Genomic DNA, 23,667 nt, shown 5'->3' on the forward strand with positions numbered 1-23,667 from the left:
TGTAGTTCCATCAGCTCCCACCTGCAGTACACCAAACTTAGGGGGATTTGATGAGCAATGGAATCTCAGAGAAGGCAGTCCCAAAGATAATTATTGTCACTTCCAAGAAGGGACAATCAATCTGCAGATTTTGAGTCATCTGGGTCCCATGAATAAGAATAGCCATATTCTCTATGTAGCTCTTTTATTTGATATCATTAAATACAAATTTATTTCTTCTCTGCTCTGATACCATGCTTACCAGGCATCAACCTGATTTTCTGGTTTTCTCATGTGGATTAGCTTACTGGAGAGGATATGAAGGTCAGTAGTATGAAACTCAGGTGTCTTCTAATGGCAAAGATTTATTATGTAAGCGAGTTAACTGCCTTCTGGCTTTAGACACCAGTATCATGAATTCAGATAATGATAACCTTCTCCTAAGAGATAAATCCCTTTTAAATTTGCCATCAGAAATTAATTTTTAAGCCTATACACCTACACATTATGATAATTTAATGGTGAGGTTGCCCTTCTGGATCTTCCTCAGAAAAGCAATTAGAACTAAACTTCCTACAAAATAGTCCAAATTCCTGAGCACAGATTCAACATCCTTCAAAACCCCTAGCTTCCTAGGGTGTGGTAGCGCACACCTGTAATCCCAGCAGCTCAGGAAGATCAAGAGTTCAAAGCCAGCCTCAGCAATGGTGAGTTGCTAAACAATTCAGTGAGACCCTGTCTCTAAATAAAATACAAAAAATAGGGCTGGGAATGTGGCTTAGTGGTTGAATGCCCGAGTTCAATCCCTGGTACTAAAAAACAAACAAACAAAACCCTAGCTTTGTCTACCTTTTCAGATTGGTCATTCAGTATACTTCTCATCCACAAATAATTCATCTTCTAGTTCTGAATACACTCTGCATTTTATTTGCTGGTCTGTTTAACAAATGGTATCTACTGAGTACAATTGTGGCTATTTTTTAAAGAAAATTTCAAACACTTTTTTTAAAATATTTTTAGTTGTAGTTGAACACAATACCTTCATTTTATTTATATTTATTTTTATGTGGTGCTGAGGATCGAACCCAGCACCTCGAATGTGCTAGGCCAGCACTCTACCACTGAGTCACAACCCCAGCCCCCCTTAGGCTATTTTTAAGTTGATTTTTTTTTCCTAATTTATCTTCTAAGGCTTATTGAAAATAAGTTGTGCTGATCTGTACTGCATTTAGCTTACTATGTCTTTTTTTTATTGTTTCTTACACACATCACAATAGAGGAGTGCATTACATTCATAATTTTTTTGCATTGCAATTCTTAATACACCTTTATACCACAATTTATCAAATCTCTGTTTGTATATAAGGTATGTTGACCCCAAATTCACATCTTCATACATGAATTTTGTATAATGATGACCGTCTCCTTCCACTATCCTTGCTCTTCTTTTTAAAAGAGCTTTTACTTTTCTGTCTTAGACCTTCCCTACTTGAAAATTATCAAATACTTTCCTGTAACTCTTCGTATTGGTCTGAAATACCACTTTTATCACTTACCAAATTCACATTTCTGAACTCTTTAATCTGTTTGATTTATAAATGATGATTCTTTCCCTGTACCAATACCACAATTTTAATCAGGATAAATAATGTTAATGTTTTTTTTCCATGAGGAGGAAAATACTTTTGTTTTCTCAAACTGGTCTTGGTTATTCCTATTTATTCTTCCATACAAATTTTATAAGTTGGATGAAAAAATCATTTGGAATTGCAAGAAATTAATAGATGAATTTGGAATATGTACTGTAGAGACTTTATCCATTCAGTTCTTTTTGAGTTCCACATACACAGTTTCTCCACACAGTTCTCAAATGTTTTGTTAGAATTAGCCCTTAAATAGAATATTTCCTGTCTAGCAAAAATTAATGGTTTAAGATAACCATTTTTTTAAAGAGAGAGAGAGAGAATTTTTTAATATTTTTTTTTTAGTTTTTCGGTAGACACAACATCTTTATTTTTATTTTTATGTGGTGCTGAGAATCGAACCCAGTGCCCCGGGCATGACAGGTGAGCGCACTACTGCTTGAGCCACATCTCCAGCCCCATTAAGGTAACCATTTTTAAAATGACTACTGACAGCATGTGGGCCACTTAATTTTATGGGCCACTAAATCCCTTGGTTAACTATCTTATTAATACTAAGTCTGCTTCTTTCAAGTGTCTCTTATTTTCTAATTGTTTACACTTCCTACTTCTAGCCTCCGCCTCAACAATATTAAATACTAGTGGTAACAGCATCTTTGTAAAGTTCCCTATTATTGGAACTACAGTTTGCTTTTAAGATTGACATGATTAATTTCTTGAAACTAGTAGAACTTGTGTACTCTGGGCCCTTTGTGGAGGGAGGAGAAAGATAACTTTGGATACTGTTTTAATTTCTTTTATGATTCTTGGTCTATTTTGTTTCTCTCTTCTTTTTGAAGCGATTTTGATCATTTCTATTTTCTTATAGCACTGGCCATTTCATTTAGTCTGTAAGTACAGTGGTAAGAAATAGTTACTTTATTGGTACTATTCATTCTTCAAAGCCTTGTTCAAAGGCTACCTCCTCTGTGAATAATCCTTTTATTTTTGTCCTGTAGAAAAAGAAAATAAATTATCCAAGGTCACACAGAGGGACCAGGATATAAACCTACGTTTGCCCAACTCCAAAGTCTGTATTCTTGCTCCATACCACAGGTATGTACATGATAAACCAGACCTATGATTTTCAATTGCTGATTATGACTTATGAAATAAACTTATTCCAGTATGAAATAACTCTGGTGAGTTATCATCAACATTTTTCTTATTAAAAAAGAACAGAAAACATAATACATTATATATAGAAAGCATATATACTTTTCATAAAACAGTATATACACATGTATGCATACTGGATAGCAAAATACCTTCCTTACCAGGAATAACTGTAAAAATCTGATACCCTAAAACTGTATTTTTAATATCTTAGGGACTCATTAAATATGCTAAGTTGAACTAAATAATGATCAAGAGACAAGGGGTTCATATTCTAGTGCCTTCCAAATTATCAGAGAAAGGTGCTTTATAATTATGACAGTTAATGTTTATTGAAATTTTGTATATAACAAATTATGCTAACATTTTACATGAAATTTCACTGAATCCTTGTAACAACTCATTTAGAAGAATTGAGATTCAGAAAAATATCCTTTTTGAAAAAGTTAAAGTAGCTTCCTCAAATCTTTATCAATTACAAAGAAAAAAGAAGAAACTTTATAATATAGAAACCTGGCAGATATCTTCTTGAACAGGTGATTGAAGTTATAATAACCAGTTACATCATAACTCCTGTAATATAATGCATTGAGAAGTACCCAGCATCATTTGTGTGGTATTCTTGTCAAAAATTCAAAAACTCAATCTAACTATAAAAAAACATCAAATTCAAACTGAAAGTCTAAAGCAATTAACCAGTGCCAAAACAAGTAAACAAGGTACCAAGGTCATGAAAGACAAAAAAAAATACTAAGAAACTGCCAGAGACTGGAGAAGATATGACAACTAAATGCAACAAGAGATCCTAAAAAAGGAACACTTACAAGAAAGTTTAAAATTTGAGTAAAGATAGAAATATAGCTTAGTAGGACACCACCTGCTTTGATGCATAAGGCTTTCAGTACAACCCCCAGCACCATAAATAAAACAAAATAGGAGCAAAAACTATAATTTAATAGTAGTACATGAAGCTTATATAAAGATACTAACTTTTAAGGAAACTGGATGAAGTATATATGGAAACTCCTGATACTGTTATATATACCTTTATTGCCTATGGTTTAATCTATAGGACGCTTTTAGTGAATAAAATGTGTCCAATTCTTTAAAAATAACAAAATATGCAGTAAAGAAAGTTAGGGTTTGTGTTATCATGGTCGATTTTTTAAAAACCAGTATTTGTGTATTATAAGTAACAAGTCATATGGTCAGACTACCTCTTTAGTCAAAAGCCTACATTTTCCAAAATTTTTCTATTGCCAATGAATTGAATAAGTTACACTGGAAGTAAGTAAGCATAAACATTATTTTTAGACAATGAATAAACTCCCTTGTAAAACAAAAGCGAAAACCACAATAACATATACCTAAGATTAAACAAATGAGTAAATATCTCAAAGAGAAAATATTCCTTATTTTCCTAAAGCAAACGTTATGATTCTCATTACTTTGACAGTTGTCCCAAAATACACAGATTTTAATTTTCTCAAAAATAGATATTTATTGAGGACTCTTCTTTATTAATTTTCAGGGGGAAATCATTAAACATTAAGAGTCCAGCATTTTAAAACGTTTTTCATATATTCTAGGAATAATGCTTTTTAAAAAATGGGTCCAAAGTTTTTAGTTTAAAGAGTATTATAAGACTGTAGGAAAAGGAGTTCACTGCCTATCACCAAGTAAACTACCTAGAAATGGAGACATTTAAGAAACATCAAACTAATGTTCCTCCACATAGTAAAGCCATATGCTACACAACACATAAGAATCACAAAATCTTGAAAAATTGTAGATTTTTACATTACACTACATTTTACATTACACTCAGTCTCAGGACAAAAATATAACTTCAAAATAAAAAACAATGTAAAGATTTTATACAAAGATATTTATGTGATAATTAAAATGAATAATAATTAATATATAAGAATATTTAAAATAATAATAATTACAAACAAATTACTATTTAATGATAGGTAACTAAATAATTATAGGATTTACAGAATTCCACGAAGCCATTAAAAATCATATTTATGAGAAGGCTTAGTGACATGAAAAATATTAATCTGCCATGCATATAACAATAATAAAGACATTTTTAAAAATGACAGACATACCAACATTTTTAATAGAAGTCATTTGCATGGTAAATGTTAGGTGATTGCTTTTTCTTTGTATTTTTCAGTATCACTACGTTTTTGCAATGTATATTGTTATTAAAAAATGAAAGGTTCTTTTAAAAGTATAATTAAAATTGACTTGACAACAATTTACAAAATCTAAATGTGCACATAAATGCCTTTTATTCATGTTACTAAAAAATAGGGTAAAGAAAATCAATACTTTAAGAAGTATAACTTCTCCTAATAAAATGTTAAGCTACCAATAATAAAAGATTTAAGCAGATTAAGAATTAAATATTTCCTCCAATACCTAAAAATATCTTAAAATTATACATTTTGCTACAAAATAAATTTATTGCTTAAATCTACTAAATCAAACCATGTCTCCTGGAATATAAATAAATTGAAATGTCTTACTCTATATGATCTTGAAATATAAGGGTTTATATGTGTGGGAGGGGGATGTTTCCCAGCAAGTAGTATAAATGATGCCACTAAATTTCCTAATTACTGTCTTAAACTCAATGAACAATAACAGTCCACACAGATGTAGCCTCTGTAGACAAACATGTATACATTGATGAAATATCATTTTGCCTTATGAAAAACAATGAGAGTGTATGAGAGCTCCTACTGACAAGCAGGGACTTTAATAGTAATAAAGAAACATTAAGAACTCAAAATATCAAAGGTACATAGTTCCTGTTTGCAAACTTGCTGTACACTGTGACTTTTGACCCTGGATCCCCAAACCTGGACAGATTTACTATAAGACACAGAGCACAAGACTTAGAGCCGGATGTCAGAGGTTACATCATGCTCTGCTTCCTAGTGTACCATGACAAATAACCTCTCTTAGCCTGTTTGGGGAAAGTCATTTTAAGAAAACCATACATGTGCACAATGCAAGCAAACAGATAACAAGGAATATCACTTCCATTATTTTTATTAATATCTTCTCAATTAATAAAACAGAAGGATAAAATAGGTTCAGTGCCACACAGAGACAGCAACACAGAGAAATCAAAACATTCTTGCTTACCATGCCAAACTGCTGCATGTCCATCCCACAGAGTTGCCACTGTTTTCCTTGCACCGTCCCATAAATTATGAGAATAAGCTTCTTTTAATACATTTTTTCTCTTATAAATGTGTAAGAAAATAATAGTAAGATAAAGAAGAAAGATAGTAAAATAAGGAAGTATTAAAAGAATTAGTGGTGTAAAAACCCACAAAAGATGGTTTGCAAAATTCAAATAGTCCTCCAATTGCTCCACACCAAACCATTCTTCGAGTATGTGAATCAGACAGGTCATATAGGGTATAGAATCCTGTCCTGAAGCACAGGTTTGATTTTTGTCTATCATTTTTCTTTAGGTGAAAATGACAAATTCAATCTCTTTCTTCATTGCCATAGCAGGTCTTTAATTTTGACACTACAAAGAAAAATAATTCATAGTTATTCTCTTCAGAGATACAAAGTTAAATGTTGGAGTCTACATAAGTAGCATATTTAGTCATTTCTTAATACCAAAAATAAGTAGATGATTAATGCTTAACTTTGTTGCAGGTTTACATGTGAAAATGATAAGGTTTCAACTGTTTACTCATGAGTGTGTTGGGTTTAGCTTTTGAAATAACTTGCAAGCTGTAAGTGAAAGAAGAAAAAACTAATGAATGAAATTTCAGATCAACCTTAATAATTTGACTCATATCTCAAATACAGATATTAAACATTTAGGTCTTATACAAGATTATGTTGAAATTAAATATGTTCTTCACAAAAGAATACATTAATAGTTAATTTGGTAAAAAAATAACCAAATTCTTTAGAAAATGATGACATACATTTTTGGATACTGTCTTTTATAAAGAAACAGGTTCACAGAAAAGCTATCTATTCTTTTGACATTATATAATAAAAAAAATTATCAATACTGCCTTTTATCTTATAGTCATTAAATTTTTTTCTTAAATATTAAATGCTTAAAAATACAGCTGTACAATTATTCTATTAATTCAGCTCTAAAATGGTCATTTAACTTACCAGAAATTACATAAATATCTTTTCCCAAGCTTCAGTGTATATATTCTGAAAAACAGTAAGCAAATGGAAGAAATATGTGACTAAAGAAAAAGATTGGGCTGGGGATGTAGCACGAGGGAACAGCACCTTTCATAAGCAATGCCTTCGGTTCAATCTCTAGCATCTCTCTCTGTTAATACCAAAAATGTATCTTCTCATATGTACGTATCTTCTCCGTTATGTACATATCTATAGTATGTATAGATATGTATATAAAAAGACAATCATTAATACCTTGAGTTGAATTTCTATAAAATAAATAGCACAAGATATTTACAAATGTTTAACGAAAATGATTATAGTCCCAAGATAGTATGTCACAATTAAGAATTATAGTCATGCTACCGCTGTTTGCTATGGACAATTGTTTAGTGCCACTATACAAAGCTCCACCTAAGAATTTATTTTAACGGAGCTATAAAAAGATTTACTTCTTCTGAAAAAGTCGGAATGAGTAATTGACTATCTCTCTTTACTAACTTTACCAGATAAGTTGACAAATCATAATCCCTACACAAGATTTCCTCTCTCCATTCATATTTTCTCTGGTTCTGATTCTATTCTTAGCGATATTTTACCATTATTCCATATTACATAACTTTAATGAAAATTATCTCAAATCCACTGTGGCTGAGGCAGGAAATAAATAAATGAAAGAAAGGAACAGAGAAAAGAACAGACATACACTCAAGACAACATATAGTTGTCTTTATGCCAAGATTTTCTTGCGAATTGGCTTATTAATAATACACATATTTTGAGGACTTTTCCAGCTACTGAGGATTTAGTCTAATTTCCTTGTAACCAACAGCATTTACTTATGAGAAACCTAGGCCTGTTACATTAACAGGAGATGAACACAACATACATTAAGACCTCAACCTGGGCTTTATGTATATCATATTCTAACCAATCCACCTAAAGAGCTGAATCACTATAATTGTAATTCATCTGTGTTTGCACATTTGTAATGCAACATATCAAATTCAATACTTTCAAAAATGATAGGAGCTAGGGCTATAGCAGAGTGCTGCTTGCCTACCATGTACAAGGCAGTGAGTTAGAAACTCAGAAAAAAATAAAATTAAAAAAATACAGCAACAATAAAAGAAAGGAAATATTAAGTGTTGATGAAAATGTAGAGAAATCAGAAATTTCATACATTGCTGACTGGAATGTAAAATAGTGTGGCTCAGTGGTAGAACGCCAGCCTCACGTGTAAGGCACTGGGTTTGATCCTCAGCACCACATAAAAATAAATATAGTTTAAAAAATCAGACACTTCCAACAAGTGGAAAATTCCATACTTGACCTTATGTAAAAGGGCACAGTCAAAACGCAGGTGCATTTAAAATACTGTGTAAAATTACCTTAAGGCTATATGTATAATGTGTATATGAAACCTAAGTTAATTTTGTATTCAGACTTTGGTACCATCAGCAAGATGTCTCATTATGTTCATGCAAATTTCCAAAATCCAAAAAAATCCAAAATATAAAACACTTAGCATCAAGAATTTCAAATAAAGGAAACAACCTATATACTATGTTTTTTCCTATACATACATATCTATGATGAAATTGAGCACTTCTACCTTTTCATTTAAAGGAGTCATGTCACAGCTTCTCTTTAGCATATCCAAATTTCCAGTACACTATTGTATTCTGGGGGTCATTGTAAAGACAATTAGGGGTTATTTGAACACAATCATTGCACTATCACAACCTGTGTGTGTGTGTGTGGTACTGAAGATTGAACCCAGGAATGCTCTACCACCAAGCTATATCCCAGCCCTCTTTATTTTTCTATTTTGAGACAGGGCCTCCTTAAATTGCTGAGGCCAGCCTAGAACTTGTAATCCTCCTGCCTCAGCCTCCAGAGAGTAGTTGGAATTATAGGTGTGCACCATCACATGTGGATATAATATTGTGATTCTTAATCTCAGAACTGAGGCAGTACTTACTGAGTGACTAATGGACAGGTAGCATATACACTGGACAAAGGGATGATTCACATCCAAGAAGAATGGAGAAGGACAGCACAAGATTTCATTATGCTGCTCCTAACAGTATACAATTAAAAATTTTAATTTGTTTATTTCAGGCATCTTCCACTTAATGTTTGTGGACTGGGGATGACCAAAGACCTGAAACTGCAGAAAGTAAAACCATGGGAAAAGGGGAACTATAGTATCCCTCTTCTCCTTTTAATCACATCCTTACTCAGCATACATAATGAGCACAGAAAAGGGAAGACAAACAGAACAGGTAGGGCTCCAAGAAGGATTATATGGAAACCTACACAAAATCAAGTAGACTTTTAACAGTGCCACATATAAGAATCCCTTCCACAAATGGTCACCCAGTCCCAATTTTGATTTTAACGTTTCTAAAAAAATTTAAATTTTTTTAAAAATCACACACAAGGGTGCCCCATTCCATATTCAAAACCATCCATAACTACTAAAAAGGTCTCTCATACTTATCTCACTATCTTTTACGTAAGTCCATTAGACAACCTCTTAAACTTCAGAAGTTATATGAATGAAGCTACAGTTTATCTAATATTTCAGTCAAGATATCTGGCAAACCCAAACCTCTCCTGCCTCCTCTCCCTTTCCCTGGTGCTGGGGGTCAAACCCAGGGACACACTCTTGACAGGCACCAATCCTCTCTTTAAAATACATCAAAAATCTGTTTGAACTGATAAACTCAGTAAGGTGGCAGGACATAAAATCAACACACTAAAGTCAATTGCTTTTTTTTAATAATACACTAAAAATGAAACTACTGAGAAAAAAATCAATTCCATTCACAATAATTACAATAACAAAACAAAACCTAGGAATAAATTTAACCAAGGAAGTGAATAATTTCTACAATAAAAATTACAAAACAATTATGAAAGAAATTAAAGAGGATGCAAAACATGGAAAGACATGCCCTCTTCATGGGTGGAAAGAACAGTGTTAATATGTCCATTCTGCCCAAAATGATCATCAGATTCAAAGCAATCCCTACCAAAATATCAATGACATTCTTCACAGAACTAGAAAAAAAAAAAAAAAATCCCAAAACTCATATGGAACCAAAAAACTTACAACAGCTAAAGCAATTCTAAGCAAGAACAACTAAGCCAAAATAATGAATGCTGGCAGGGATGCAGAGAAAGGAGAACTCTCATACACCGTTAGCTGTAATGTAAGTTAGAGTAGCCATTATGGAAAACAGTATAGAGGCGCCTCAAAAATCTAGAAATAGAATTATGATTCAACAGACCCACTACTGAGTATATATCCAAAAGAAGTGAAATCAGTATGTAGAAGAGTCACCTGCACTCCATGATTAATTGCAGCACTGTTCACTATAGCTAAGATATGGAATCAACCTAGGTGTCCATCAACAATTGAGTGGACAAAAATATTGTAGCATATCTACACACAATTCGTCATAAAAAAAAAAAGAATGAAATTCTGTTATTTGCAGCAACGTGGAGGAAATTGGAGGACATTATGTTTAGTGAACTGTTAGGCAGAGAAAGGTAAATGCTACATGTTTTCACATGTATATACTAAAAAAAAAATGCTACTTCTTTGGCCTTCTTAAATGGCTAAATTCGGCATATCTCTGCCCTCAAAGTGTGGCAACAGTTAAGGATGCAGGAATAAACATTTCCTTTGAAAACTAGTCTTCTATTTCCACCCACTCAGAAGAGTAACCGAAATACTTAGAATCATTTCAAATGTCTGAATTTTAACTAGTTCTTAAATAGTTCTAAAGAAGTGCCAATATCATCTTGGCATTCATAACCCAAAAATCAACTTTCAACCTTGAACTTTCTTTTTCGAAAGGTGGCTGCCTAGGAGTCTCAAGGAACACTACACTCAACTTTTTCTTTTTTTCAAAGTCAAGAGTACTGTTCCAGTTTCTTGTTAAAGATATTTAGCAGCTTTGAAGGCTGATACCTGCTTAACAGGCTTACAAACCCCAGTGACTACGTGCATGGCGCCCATAAGGTCTGGACAGACTCATATTAAAAAGCCTGATATACATGGTTTCATTTAGTCCTTCAAGCTGACCATCAGGTAGTTTCTGTTGCTAGTCCCCATTTTCAACATGAAGTTCAGAAAGGTTAAGGCACGTTCCAGGTCACACGGGCAGTAAAGGGGCATAAACCAAGGTTCCAAGCCTGCTTCGGGACGCGAACACTCCTGACCAGCACCCACGCGGCCTGCAGTCGCCACATACTTTCCTCTAGCTTCCATACCCAGGAGGTTCAGTCAGGCTTCCCGGATCTGGGAAGTCACCCGGCAAGCTAAGAAGATCTCTAATGAGGCTCAAGACACCTCGCCCAGCCACCGAAATTTGGACGAAACGCGCTGAATCGGAGGTTTTCGAGAGCAAGACGGGGGACACGGACTGATAGTGACCCAGACAGGACCTCTCCTTCCGGTCAGCCAGGGGCCCGAGCCGAACACCCAACAAGGCGGAAAGCCGAGCGCGCCGACGGGGCATTCCGGAGAGGCCCGGGGAGACCCGACGCACGCCCTTCGCCGCTTCCAGCCGCGCGCTACAGACGCGACGCCGGGCTGGAGGAGCCCGGGGAAGTCAAGGGGAGACGGACGCACCTAAGACGGTGAAAGATAAGGGCAACTCGCCTTCACCTTCCAGCGGCAGAAGGAACTCAGTGGCTTAACTTCGAAGTGAGACGGGCAGATTCGCAGAGCGGGTTTCCCAATCAGTAAAAAGGAAGCCCGGGCCGAGTTAGGTGTGACACCGCCTTCGCCCCGCCCTTTCCTGTGGCCGCCCGGAGCAACTTCCTGTGGCGGCTCCTCCGCTGGCTCTAGGCTGCTCCATGCCGGGGCCGGTTCCTAGCTTCTCACCCCCCAGCGGACACCGGAGGCCTCCTTTTGGTCTCCGGTAACGAACCAGAAACCTAGTCCGAGTGTCGTGCGTCAGGAAGACCCTTGAAGGGGCAAAATGTGCTGCGAGAAGTGGAACCACGTGGCCGAAATGTTTCTCTTCATTGACGAGCGGGAGGAGGACTGTAAGATCCATTGCCTCTGCTCCAGGGCTTTTGTGGAGTAAGTAGAAACTGATCTCTCTTCATTTCTGGCCCTATTGTTGCCCAGTAATGTCAGCGTGGCAAATACACTTGTAATGGTTCCTTATAAACAGATTTTTCGACCCTGTGGCAGGGCGGTGTTGAAGGAAAACAAAACCCGGGAGAGGTAACGGAGTGGTCGCCCACGGCGAGTATTAGGTGAACCACTGAGGCTGACCTCGTAGGCTGGTAGGGGAAAACGTGGTAGTTTAAACATATCACTTCCTGTTTACAGATTGAGAGGGCATTTTAAAGTTAGGAGGAAGGGAAATGTAAAACGAAATTCCAAATGAATGTGAAGGTTTGAAGTTGAGTAACCTGGTTTTGGTTAGCCTCTCTTTTCAAACATTAAAATCTGTTCAAATGCGTGTACTTGGAAAATCTAGCTGTTTGAGATGAAAGGCTTAACTATTTTTACAACTGTTTTGGAGATAGCTTTGTTTGGGGAAAATATTGAAGGTAAAAATTGCAAGAAAAGTAGAGTGGGGCGGGGTGCAAATCGTAATCTAGAGACTGTTTTCTTTATAGGTAGGTTAAGCCATTTAAAGATTTTTTCATTTCTGAAACGGGTATAGTTACCCTAATTATTGCATTCTGCCGCTTGTATTAAAATCCCCTTTGGGCCGGGCGCGGTGACGCACGCCGGTAATCCCAGCCGCTTTGGAGGCTGAGTTTGGAGGATTGTGAGTTCAAAGCCAGCCTCAGCAAAAGCGAGTCGATAAGCAACTCAGTGAGACCCTGTCCCTAAATGAAAAATACAAAAGAGGTCTGGGGATGTGGCTCAGTGGTCTAAATGCCACTGAGTTCAATCCCCAGTACACACCAAAAAAATCGTCATTGGAAGTGACTTTCAGGTGATAGATTATAAATGTAGTTTAATGTAGGAGAATTTAAGTTAGAAGAAATTATTTTTCATTGTGTGTTTTTGTGAAGTAATCTGAAAATTAAACCCAAAAAAGTAAACTCCATATTAAATTTAATGTAAAAGTGTTACCGCTGTTGACCGGTGACGAGTTCTTGCTTCCCCAGTGTTGAAGAATAACACCAAAGAAGCACGCCGAGGCAAGGTCAGAGTAGAAATTAGAAGTTTATTAAACTACAGCAGAAAAGACTTCTCCCGGAGGAAGAAGGGGACCCAAGAGGTGGAATCCATGGAAGGGATGTTGTCTCCCCTTTTTATAGTTCTTTCAGTGATGGAATGTAGGTGGGAAGGCCCGCGGGGTGGGACACTGGTGGGCCAAAGAAGTAATCTGGTCAGGAAGGACTTCTGAGTCAGCACCTTTTTTGCTGGGGGCTGTTCATTGACATTTCTTGGAGGTGGACTTTGGCCTAGGGCCTTTTCAGGACTTTAACATTCCATGAGTTGTCCTGCATTCCCGGAATCATTGCCAGCATGGCCTCCATTTTAGATTTCACTCGGTATTAGACCCGGATTTATCTAACTACACTGACTACCTAACTTTAAATCTGGCTTCAAAAGTATTGTCCCCTTTGTAGTCATATGTATTTATTTGATGAGTACTTTCTGATCCCCTGTGTATCAGATATGCTGGAAGGCACTGGGGTACTTAAAGCCTGTCCCTGCCTGCATTGAATTTTCTTTCTAGCAAAGGAGATCAATATTAATTTTAAGAAAGCTGATTATATAATTACTTGACTAATTATAGTTATGAGTGCCATGAGAGAAGTATTTGATTCTTCACTGATAACCTAACTTTTCTCCAAGGGTCACAGAGGTTTTGGGGGAAAAGTAACATTTGGAAAGAGGTCTAAAGGTAATAAACTGGGGTAAGATTGAGTGAGAGGAAGCATTCCCTGCAAGCTGAACTTTGATAAACCCTAGGAAAAGCAAAAGAAAGCCTGTGAAACCAAACAAAGTGACTGGCAAGGAAAAACAGGAGATAAGGTTGGTAAAGTCAGCAGAGTAAAGACATACAGGACATTGGATACTTTATACAGTCCCTGAATTCACAATGACTCAATTTAATGATGGTGCAAAAGCAAATTATTCAGGAGAAATCATATTCACATTTTGAATTGTGTTCTTTTCCTTGGCCAACAATATGCAGTGCCATACTCTTGTGATGCTAGGCAAAGCAGAAGCAACATCTCACAGTCCCAATCCCATGAAAACAATCTCTACAGTTTACTGTGTTACTGAACTAGGATATTTGGTGGATGTATTTTCAGTTCAAGATAGGTTTATCTGGAAATAACCACATCATAAATCAAGGAGCATCTATATAGGAAAACCTTATACTTGGAATGACATAATCAGATTAACATTTTTTTTAAGTTGTAGTTGGACACAATACCTTTATTTTATTTATTTTTATGTGGTGCTGAGGACCGAACCCAGCACCTCGCTCGCACATGCTAGGCGAGTGCTCTACCACTGAGCCCCAGCCCCAGATTAGCAGTTTTTAAAGATTACTCTGGCAGTGGATAGCAGGAGAACCACTGAAGCCTGTTGTCCAGGCAAGAAAAAATATTTGCTTGCATTAGGATAAATGGCAATAGAAATGGGAAAAGATGGGAGAGGAATTATTGGGGTTGGAGATTGGAGTGGATGTGGGGGAATAAAGAAAAGATAAAGAATGGAAAACAGGAGACTAAGTTAAAGGTAAATTCCTGATTTGGGTCTTATATTGCTGCCTTTCACTGATAATAATCCCTGGAGAATATTAGTTTTATTTGGGGGCAATGGTGAAGAGATTATAAATTTGATTTTGTATATTTTGATTCTGTGGTACCTACAAGCTAGATATGGATGGGTTGTATAAGGAGTTGGATATATTAGTTTGGAGCCTTGGAGAATTCTGTGCTGGTCCTAAAAAACCATTAGTTTCAAGGGTAGGGGATTCCATTCTGGAGGAATTCCAACATTTTTTTAAAATGAAAAGAAACCTGACAGATTAACTGAGAAACAGCAAGCCTAAGTATACTGCCATCAAGTGTTTTAGTGAAGGAGTAATTAACATTTGAAAACTATTAAAATTAAAATAACAAGCAAAATGAGAATCCACTAGAACCATTACACTACCTGTGTGACTCACACCATGTACAACCAGAGGAATGAAGAGTTATACTCCACTTGTGTACAGTGTGTCAAAATACATGCTACTGTCATGTATAACTAATTAGAACAAATAAAATTTTTAAAAAAATAAATTAAAAAAGAATTCAGTAGAGTAGGCAAAAGTCCATTGGATTGATAATGCCTTGTTGTTTTACATTTTCTACTGACAGCCTCTCCTTGACCAAATGTTCTATGCCTTCTTTAAAATTAGGTCATGTTTGGGGGCCTTGTCTTCAGCCTTCCTGGCCCAGTTTTATCAAGAATCCTGCAAAATCTTTTTAGTGAGAATTTTCAATCCTTGATTTCTGAGAATACTGGTCATCACTGTAGCAAGAACCTCTTACTGTTGATTTGTCCTCTTAGTAATTTTCCAGTTACAGACTCTACTTACAGCCTATATGTGGTAAGCCATTCTTAGACCGTGGCCGCCATTAGAAGATGGCGCCGGCTTCCACTGTGGCCTGTGATAAACAACTCCTTTTATGGAGAGTTGGCGCGCAATCCCTTACCACCCTATGAGAGAGATCCACGTGGCGGCTTGGGATTGGGATGTGGGGGGCTTTATTAAGCTGTGCTTGGGTGTGTCGGGCGGCAGGGCGCTAGAAGATGATACATGACTCAAGGCCTGAATAAACTGTTGAAAGAAGAATCCTGTGTCGTGTTTCCCTTGCCGGCGAGGGGTCGCGACACCTATATTTCCCCAACTGCCTGCTGTATTGATGGTTAAGCCAGATCTCTCTACCCTGTTGCTGTGGTCTTTATGCCTATCACAGTAATCTTGAATAAAATCTTTGTTACCATTTTGACAAGTGTCAGAATAACTTTTTCTTTTAAAAAAAAAATTATTTTTTCCTTCAGGTCTTCCAGAAGCCCCTTGTGGTATGATTATCTTTACATCATTCAAGTAGAAAATTGAGTTTTAGTAAAAGCCTTAAAAAAAAAAAAGAAAAAGAAAAAGAAAAAAGCCAGTAAATGTAGCCCTGCAATTCTACCCCTTATCTGTGTCACCAAATTTTTTCTACTATCACGCCAGTTGATATGGCATATAGATTTCATTGAATCTTTCTAATTAAGATATTTAAAGTCACTAGAATAACTGATGCCCTATTGAAATACCTTAACATTAATAAGAATTAGTAGGACTGTTCTAGAAACTGAAGACCCTATATTTACCTGTGATCGTACCCATGTAATACTGTCTGATGATGATCTCTAGGTTTATATAACAAAATCACTTTTTTCTTTGTTTTCTCTCCAACATAGTCCTGAGCCAAAATTTAAAAGTATTAACCTTGCAGACAGATTATCTACCTGTTTTCCTTTCCCAGTTCTACCAAAAGTCAACTTGTGGCCTTGGGCAAGACACATAAAATTTCTATGATCACATTTCAGCATTTCCAGAAAGGGATTCCTTTCACTTTTACTATTAAAATCTACACTAATCTGTAGTCTTTGCAACAGCAGTATTGCTACTCATACTTAGAGATTTTGAAGAGTTCTTTATTCATTCCCATGTATTTTATTTTGACCTTGGAAGTGTAAACCACTGATAGAAGATAACTTAGTGACAGTAGTGGTAATTGTTGTATTCAAAAGTATGTTGATGATGGCATTTGCAGATAATGGATGGAGTTAGAGAATAAAATGCTAAGTGTAATAAGCCAATCCCAAAAAGCCAAAGGCGAATGTTTTCTTTAATATGAGTATGCTGACTCCTAATGGCTATGGTGGATGGAGTGTGGGAGGAATGGAGGAACTTTAGATAGGACAAAGGAAAGGGAGGGAATAGAAGGGGCATGGGAGTAAGAAAGACTGGTGTAATGAGTTAAACAATCATTACCCTAAGTACATGTATGAAGACACGAATGGTATGAAAATACTTTGTGTACAACCAGTGACTTGAAAAGTTGTACTCTATATGTGTAATATGAAATCAGTTGCATTCTGCCATCATATATAAAATTAGAATAAATTAATAATTTTTTTAAAAGTATGATGATGAGAATTGGTAGCTGCTTAGTCAAGACTCAGAGTAGAACAGTGTCTTAATGGGGCCTCCTATTTTATAATTCAAGTCAAAAGTTAAGATTTATTTAGCTCTTACGTGTACCATGTCCAGAAGTTTATTCATGCCGAATCTTTAAGCACTGTGGATTGGATTACACTGACCAACCTCTAGATTGCTTTGTAGAGAGTACTTAACAGGTATAATGGGAAATTCTTTAGATACTAGGCATCAGAAATATATCATTTCCAGAGATGAAGACCCTTTGAGATACTTGAAAGTTGTCAAAGGTAGAAAAAATAGTTTTCACATTTTAAGAGTTAGCATTGTCTTACTACTGTTCTTTGTGCCTCATATTATGTGTAGCCTTGGAATATACTAGTAATAATCTTGGAGTACTGTTTCACCTCTCACTCACAAAGAAGTATTTCTTCTGCTTCCACTGGACTTGAAGACTTTTTAAGCTAGGCTTGTAGCCTAGCTCTGGGTGGGACCAAGGAGATCATCAGAAAAGAGTACCTGGTTGTGTGTTAGAGATGTAGGCCAAGAAAGAAGAATCAGTCTGTAGTCTGTGCCAGCCAATATTGTATGCTTATTAACCCTTAGCCAATAGCCTGGTTGGGTCCTAGTGTTGCTTAAAAATGTCGAGAGAGGGAATATAAGTTTTAAAATATTTTTAAAAGTTTAAAAATATTTTTCATATCATACCTCTAGAAAACAATGGATGACTGGATTTGAATTAAAGCAACTTTACTTAAAATACAATTTATCACTTAATCACACATTACATTGAATCTAGTCTTTTTGAACTAAAATGTGCATTGTTTTCTTTGCAGCTAGTTTCATACATATTCTTAAAACTTAGAAATTAAAATCTCTGCCTCACCTTTTCAAAATAGGTAAAGAGAAGAGAACTTTTTTTTTTTTTTAATTTAGCTCTGTTACTGCTCAAATTCTAGCCCTATAGAACAAAAAGAACTTAGAGATAGGATCTTGGAGGATCTTAGAATTGTTTCCAATAGTCATTGAGAAGTCTATAGGAATGGAAACATGCTGGGAGTTCAGGGACTTTTTAAGAGAGGCAAGAGGTTATTTTATAATTTAAAATCAATATGTTTGATTGCTGAAGGAGATCTAGAATATATTATTTAAAAAGTTCATTACCATATAGCAGAAAACAGCCATTACCATAGGTTCCATGTGTCTTTTCAGTGCTTAACAGCTGTTTCTCATACAAAATTATTGCAATGTATCACCTCAAAGGCAGGAAATATGAAATAATATTGTAACAACATTTAATTTTCTAGCAGTCCTATATCAACAATGTTTTATGGACACTAAATTTTCTATTTAATGTACATAGTCAAGTTTCTATATATTATCTGTAGGAGGAAGATGTAATTGGATTATTATGGAGCTCTTGATCACTACAGCATCTTTGTAGCAACAATTTTTAAACTAACCTTGGCATTGACTGGGTATAGTGGTGCACATCTGTAATCCCAGCAACTTGGGAGGCTGAAGCAGGAGGATTGCAAGTTCAAGGCCAGCCTCAGCAACTTAGGCCCTAAGGAATTTAGTGAGATCCTATCTCAAAAAATAAAAGAGCTGAGGATGTAGCTCAGTGGCAAAGCATCCCTGATTTTAATCCTCAGTACCAAAAAATAAATAAACAAACTAGTATTAAAATATGAAAGTGCAAAATATCTATACTATGTCTGCAACTATAAAATTTTTGCTTATGTAAAAAGTTTAGCATAAAAGAGGAAAATGCTGAAGTGGTGAGGCTCGATTTTTGTTATGAAATTGCTTGTGCTACTAGGAAACAAAAGCTATGTATATCTATATAAATGCATATTATGTTCTTCTAACCTTTGAAGAACAAGTCATAGAAGTCATTCTGAGTATTCCATTAAGTATGTTCCCAAAACAAAGGTATTCTCCTGTATAACCACTATGGATTCAAATTTCCCCAGCTTTCCCAATAGTATGTCTCTCCTTTCTGATCTAGGATCCCATGTAGGAACCTGTTGTGTTTACTTTATGTGTCTTACCTGAAAAAATCCCTTCCTCTTTTGGAAACTACATCCTAAGTTTCATATTTTCCTTTTCATGTCCTCAACAATTATAAAAGTTTGTGACCTTACGTCCTGTAGGTTGACTTTACTTAACCTGGGACTATCTGACTGTGTCATCAGGAACACAGGTCATGCCTCAGCAGGAACTCCAGAAAAATGATATGCTTAGCTCTGTATGGCTTCAGGAGGCACTTTGGAAACCATATCTCTAGGGGTGATATGGTTCCCAGGTTTTTCTACTGTAAATTCAAAATGGTACCCTTTGTATTAATCAGTATTTTGGGGGGGGGGCATATTCCAATATGTAATTGGAATTAGTAGTGTAATTCCAATTTACACCAGTGTCCTGTTCCTCAAGTCTTTTCCTTGACTAATAACTTCCACTTCAGTCAGAATGATTCTTGCTTCATTCTTTCTCCATTTATTAGCTTTCTATAAGGAGTTCTTTTCCTTCTCTCCTTATGTATTTATATTAATATAGACTCTTGGTTTATTATATTAATAGGCTGTATTCCATTACTGTCATTATTTTGTTGCTCATATTATCTTTGATTTTGCCAGTGGGGAATCCTTTTGAAGTGTATTTGTAGCTTCTGACACAAGATGACCCAGACTTACCTTTCACAGTCCATAGAATTGCCATTTTTCCAGTCCACCTTGGTTAAAACCTGAAAGCTGGGTGCTTTTCGCACTTGTTGCTCCTATGCTCTCTCAGAAGACAGTTAAGCAATAAATAAAACTACATGTGTGCACACATACATAACACATTTTAAATTATATTTTTAGCTGGGTGTGGTGGCACATGCCTATAATCTCAACAATTCAGGAGACTGAGGCAGGAGGATCACAAGTTTGAAACCAGCCGCAGCAACTGAGAGAAAACCCATCTCAAAAAAGGGCTGAAATGTAGCTCAGTGGTAGAGAACACCTGGGTTCAATCCCTAGTTCCCTCCCTCTTTAAAATAATGTTTATATGTGTGCATATAAACTTAAATAACATTAGTTTTTAACAGTACTTCCAATATTGGCCCAACACCTTGGATTTTTCTAGCTTTCCTCATTTTTAGATGATTGTTTTGAGCCCACCATGTGTTTGGTTAACCATCTTCAACAAGAAGAATCTGGGCTAACCATCCATTTGAGTACAATACATTGGATTTGTACAGAATCTGAGTACAGAACAGTGGATTTTGCCGTCTTGGCTATCAATACATTGTCTCAAATATTTACTTATATGCTCATTGAAATCAGTCTGGCAGCCTTACTGGCCCTCTGCTTCACCTGACACCCCATATCTTTGGGCGCTGTCAAGTATACCCCTAATTCCCTGTGTGCAGCTCCCATCCCCTATTTCACCCCAGTACTTGTTCTTGATGGACTTGAGGGCCTGATGCTAAACACATTTTCACTTGCCTATTCATTGTCCTGTGAGTCATCATCAATTTTATGTTTAATAAAGTATCTCCCCAAAAGAAACAGGAAGATATGAAAATAAATCTACTACACAACAATTTATTGAAGGTCCATTAGAAAAGTAGTGTTAGCTATAACCACCAGTAGGCTTTATGGTAGCAGTTAAAATGAAAGTAGGTATGCAAAGAAAAGTTTAATAAGAACTTCATTGTTTGCTAGTCCCCAAAACAACCTTTGCTCTGATCATGAATACCTTGTCTACTAAACAAGGGATAGTCCATTTGCAAGTGGACTAGATAGAGTCTGCCTCTGAATTTATATGTGTGTAAGCTAAATCCTTGTCCTATTATTTTATACTCAATTCTTAACAGCAAAATTTAGAGAATACTACATTGTTTATATATCATAAAGAGGATCAGATTCTTCCCTTAATATCTAGGAGAAATACCACATAATTTTTATAATTAGTAGTTATAAATGCTGCCATGTGTCAGAAACTATGTTAAGTATTTTGTATATACTATTAATCTCTTTTTTTTTTAAGAGAGAGATAATTTTTTTAATATTTATTTTTTAGTTTTCAGTGGACACAACATCTTTATTTTACTTTTATGTGGTTCTGAGGATCGAACCCAGCGTCCCGTCCATGCCAGGCGAGCACGCTACCGCTTGAGCCACATCCCCAGCCCATACTATTAATCTTTACAACTGTATGAGAAATTTATATTTAACTGTTTTGTAGGTGAGGAGAATGTGTTAGCATTTTGCTTTTATATTCCTTAATCTTTTTATGAATTAATAGTTCAATTTATTTTAATATGGACTACTTAATTTGTTTCACAGGGATCGAAAATTATGCAACTTGGGATTAAAAGGCTACTATGTCAGAGGCAGTGGCAACAATGCAGGTAATGTAGTATAAAATTGTATGCCCTTATTTTGCTAAAATTGACCCGAATGTTGTATTAATTTGTGTACAGTTTGTTAATGTAAATTTGCTAACTTTAAATGATAAGTAGCAAATAATCCTATAATTAGTCCTTTCATATATACATATATTATCTAATTTCATATATATTATGAATATTATATATCTACATGCATACATGGTTCTAGACTCTTCATCAAAGCAGATACTTTATTTTTCTATACCTCCTTTATGGACTTGATGTAGCCTTTTTTACCCTGTGCAGCATTCCTTCCTGAGTTGTTGGCATTAGATAAGAGCAGTCTGGAATTTGAAACTTTGAAAAATAGAGAATGTGTAGTTTCTTAGTTTCTTCATTAAAATTTATTTTGTGGACCAGCGATTCATGATAGATTCCAAATAACTAGCCGTAGACTTTACTTGAAGTAAAGAGGCCACCCCTTATCTGGTTTAACTTTTCCAATTAACATAAAATTTGGTCTATACCTTGAGTCTGTCTTAGACTTTCCTACTCCATTGGCCCTTCCATGTAGACATTTCATGTTTCTAGATATAGATTAAAACTGCAGCATGGAGTTAGAAGCCGGAGCCAGATTAAGTACATTCTGTCACAGTTATCTTTGAAAATCCTTTAACTCTCATAGTGGCACCTAACTTTTGTTTATTTATTTAGCAGTACTAGAAATTTAACACAGGGGTGTTCTACTTCTGAGCCAGATCCCCAACTCTGTTTTGTTTTTAGACAGTGTCTTACTTATTTGGCCAGGCTGGCCTTGAACTTGTGGTCCTCCTGCTACAACCTAAGTCACTGGAGTTATAAGCATGTGTTACCACATCAAGTTTAACCTCATAATGATGGAATAAGACACTGTTTCTTCAGTCACAAACTAGAAGAAATGTGTGATTTGAGTTTCAGGGCTATGCTGGACAAATAAGGTTTCTGTGAATAGTAGGTTACTACTGAATGTAAGATATGCATACCAAGAGAGACAGATAACACTTAGCTGATTGGTTTTGCTTTCTGTGCTTTCATAAGTTCACTGAGTAAAATAATAAATGGAGTCCTTCCATTATTAAGATAAGTACCTTTTTCCACTTTTAGGAAGCTGTGTGAGTAGAATTTGCAAACATAGATTTCCCTTTTATCAGTGTCCTGTGTTTATTATGTAAGATTCACTGATGTGTTACTTGAGATCATCAAGCTGGAGTGCAGTTCAACACTAATTGAACTAATATATAAAGTGATCTTTATCTTGCATTTTAAATAGCTAATAGAGCACTTGAATGACGTTTTTGTAATTAGTGGTATAATCTATTAAATAGCCACATTAGGAAAGGTTAAAAAAAAAAATTATAATAGCTTTTCTTTAAGAGCTAAACTAAGGAGCTTGAAAGAATTCTAGTTCTGTGGATTCAGACTTTTAGCAGATTCTTTCATGAAATCAACTCTTGCACACAATCCCAGGACCTAAATCCCTGCTGTATTGAAGTGTCCCAGGGGCCTAAAGAAAACGTACTTCTCACCTCTCTGGTTAATAGCTTGTAACATAACTCCACAAATCATGAGTTTAAATTTTCTGATCTTGTTCAGTAATTTTGCAGATAACAAATATGAATATGTAAGTACTTTCTTCACAGTTATATTTCCCTGTGCCCTCTTCATTTTTTTTTTTTTTTTTTTTAATTTCTCAGAACTGGGGATTGAATCACAGGCCTCCAGCATGCCAGGTAACACACTATACTACTGAGATTCATCCCCAGCCCCCATGAAATTGGTTCTTGATTTTTCATTAACTGTTTTTGGTACTAGTCAATATTTCCATCAATTCTTTTCATTTTTATAAAACATCTTAACACTTTGAGCAAGTCATATGATTACTAAGGATTTAGTGTTCTTTAAAATGAGGAAAACTTGTCTCTAAATGTACTCTAAAACTAACAAATGGCTGGGTACAGTGGTGCACACCTGTGATTCCAGAAGCTCAGGAGGCTAAAGCAGGAAGATCATGAGTTCAAAGCCAGCCTCAGCAACTTAGTGGGTCCTAAAGCAACTCAGCGAGATCCAAAGGCTGGGG

General features: G+C 35.7%; 2 protein-coding genes across 16 annotated transcripts in view; one reads left to right on the forward strand and one right to left on the reverse strand.

Annotated features, from left to right (window-relative positions):
* The window catches only part of Tmem68 (transmembrane protein 68), a 30,133-nt gene extending 18,383 nt beyond the window's left edge, over window positions 1-11,750 (reverse strand). For 2 of the 13 annotated variants that reach the window (XR_007340542.1, XM_015485797.2), the window contains exons 1-3: window positions 11,614-11,750; window positions 6,948-6,992; window positions 5,943-6,336 (exon numbers count right to left, since the gene is read on the reverse strand). Coding sequence is in view for 10 of the 13 variants with exons in the window: in XM_015485797.2 (XP_015341283.1) it covers window positions 5,943-6,267 (325 nt within the window). In the remaining 3 variants the exon portion in view is untranslated. Of the gene's footprint in view, window positions 1-5,942; window positions 6,337-6,431; window positions 6,549-6,947; window positions 6,993-11,233; window positions 11,542-11,613 lie in introns of those variants that run through there. The other 11 variants (XM_048782907.1, XM_048782906.1, XM_048782910.1 and 8 more) reach the window with 11 other exon arrangements.
* Window positions 11,751-11,802: 52 nt separating this feature from the next.
* Window positions 11,803-23,667, forward strand: part of Tgs1 (trimethylguanosine synthase 1) — a 45,012-nt gene continuing 33,147 nt past the window's right edge. Inside the window, exons 1-3 of one of the 3 annotated variants that reach the window (XM_048782904.1) lie at window positions 11,803-12,069; window positions 21,508-21,572; window positions 23,285-23,320. In XM_048782904.1, coding sequence (XP_048638861.1) covers window positions 11,966-12,069; window positions 21,508-21,572; window positions 23,285-23,320 — 205 coding nt within the window. In that variant the 5' untranslated portion in view covers window positions 11,803-11,965. The remainder of the gene's footprint in view (window positions 12,070-21,507; window positions 21,573-23,284; window positions 23,321-23,667) is intronic. The other 2 variants (XM_015485796.2, XM_048782905.1) reach the window with 2 other exon arrangements.

This window comes from Marmota marmota, unplaced genomic scaffold (assembly GCF_001458135.2).
Source record: "Marmota marmota marmota unplaced genomic scaffold, marMar, whole genome shotgun sequence".
Classification (NCBI taxonomy): Eukaryota; Metazoa; Chordata; class Mammalia; order Rodentia; family Sciuridae; genus Marmota; species Marmota marmota.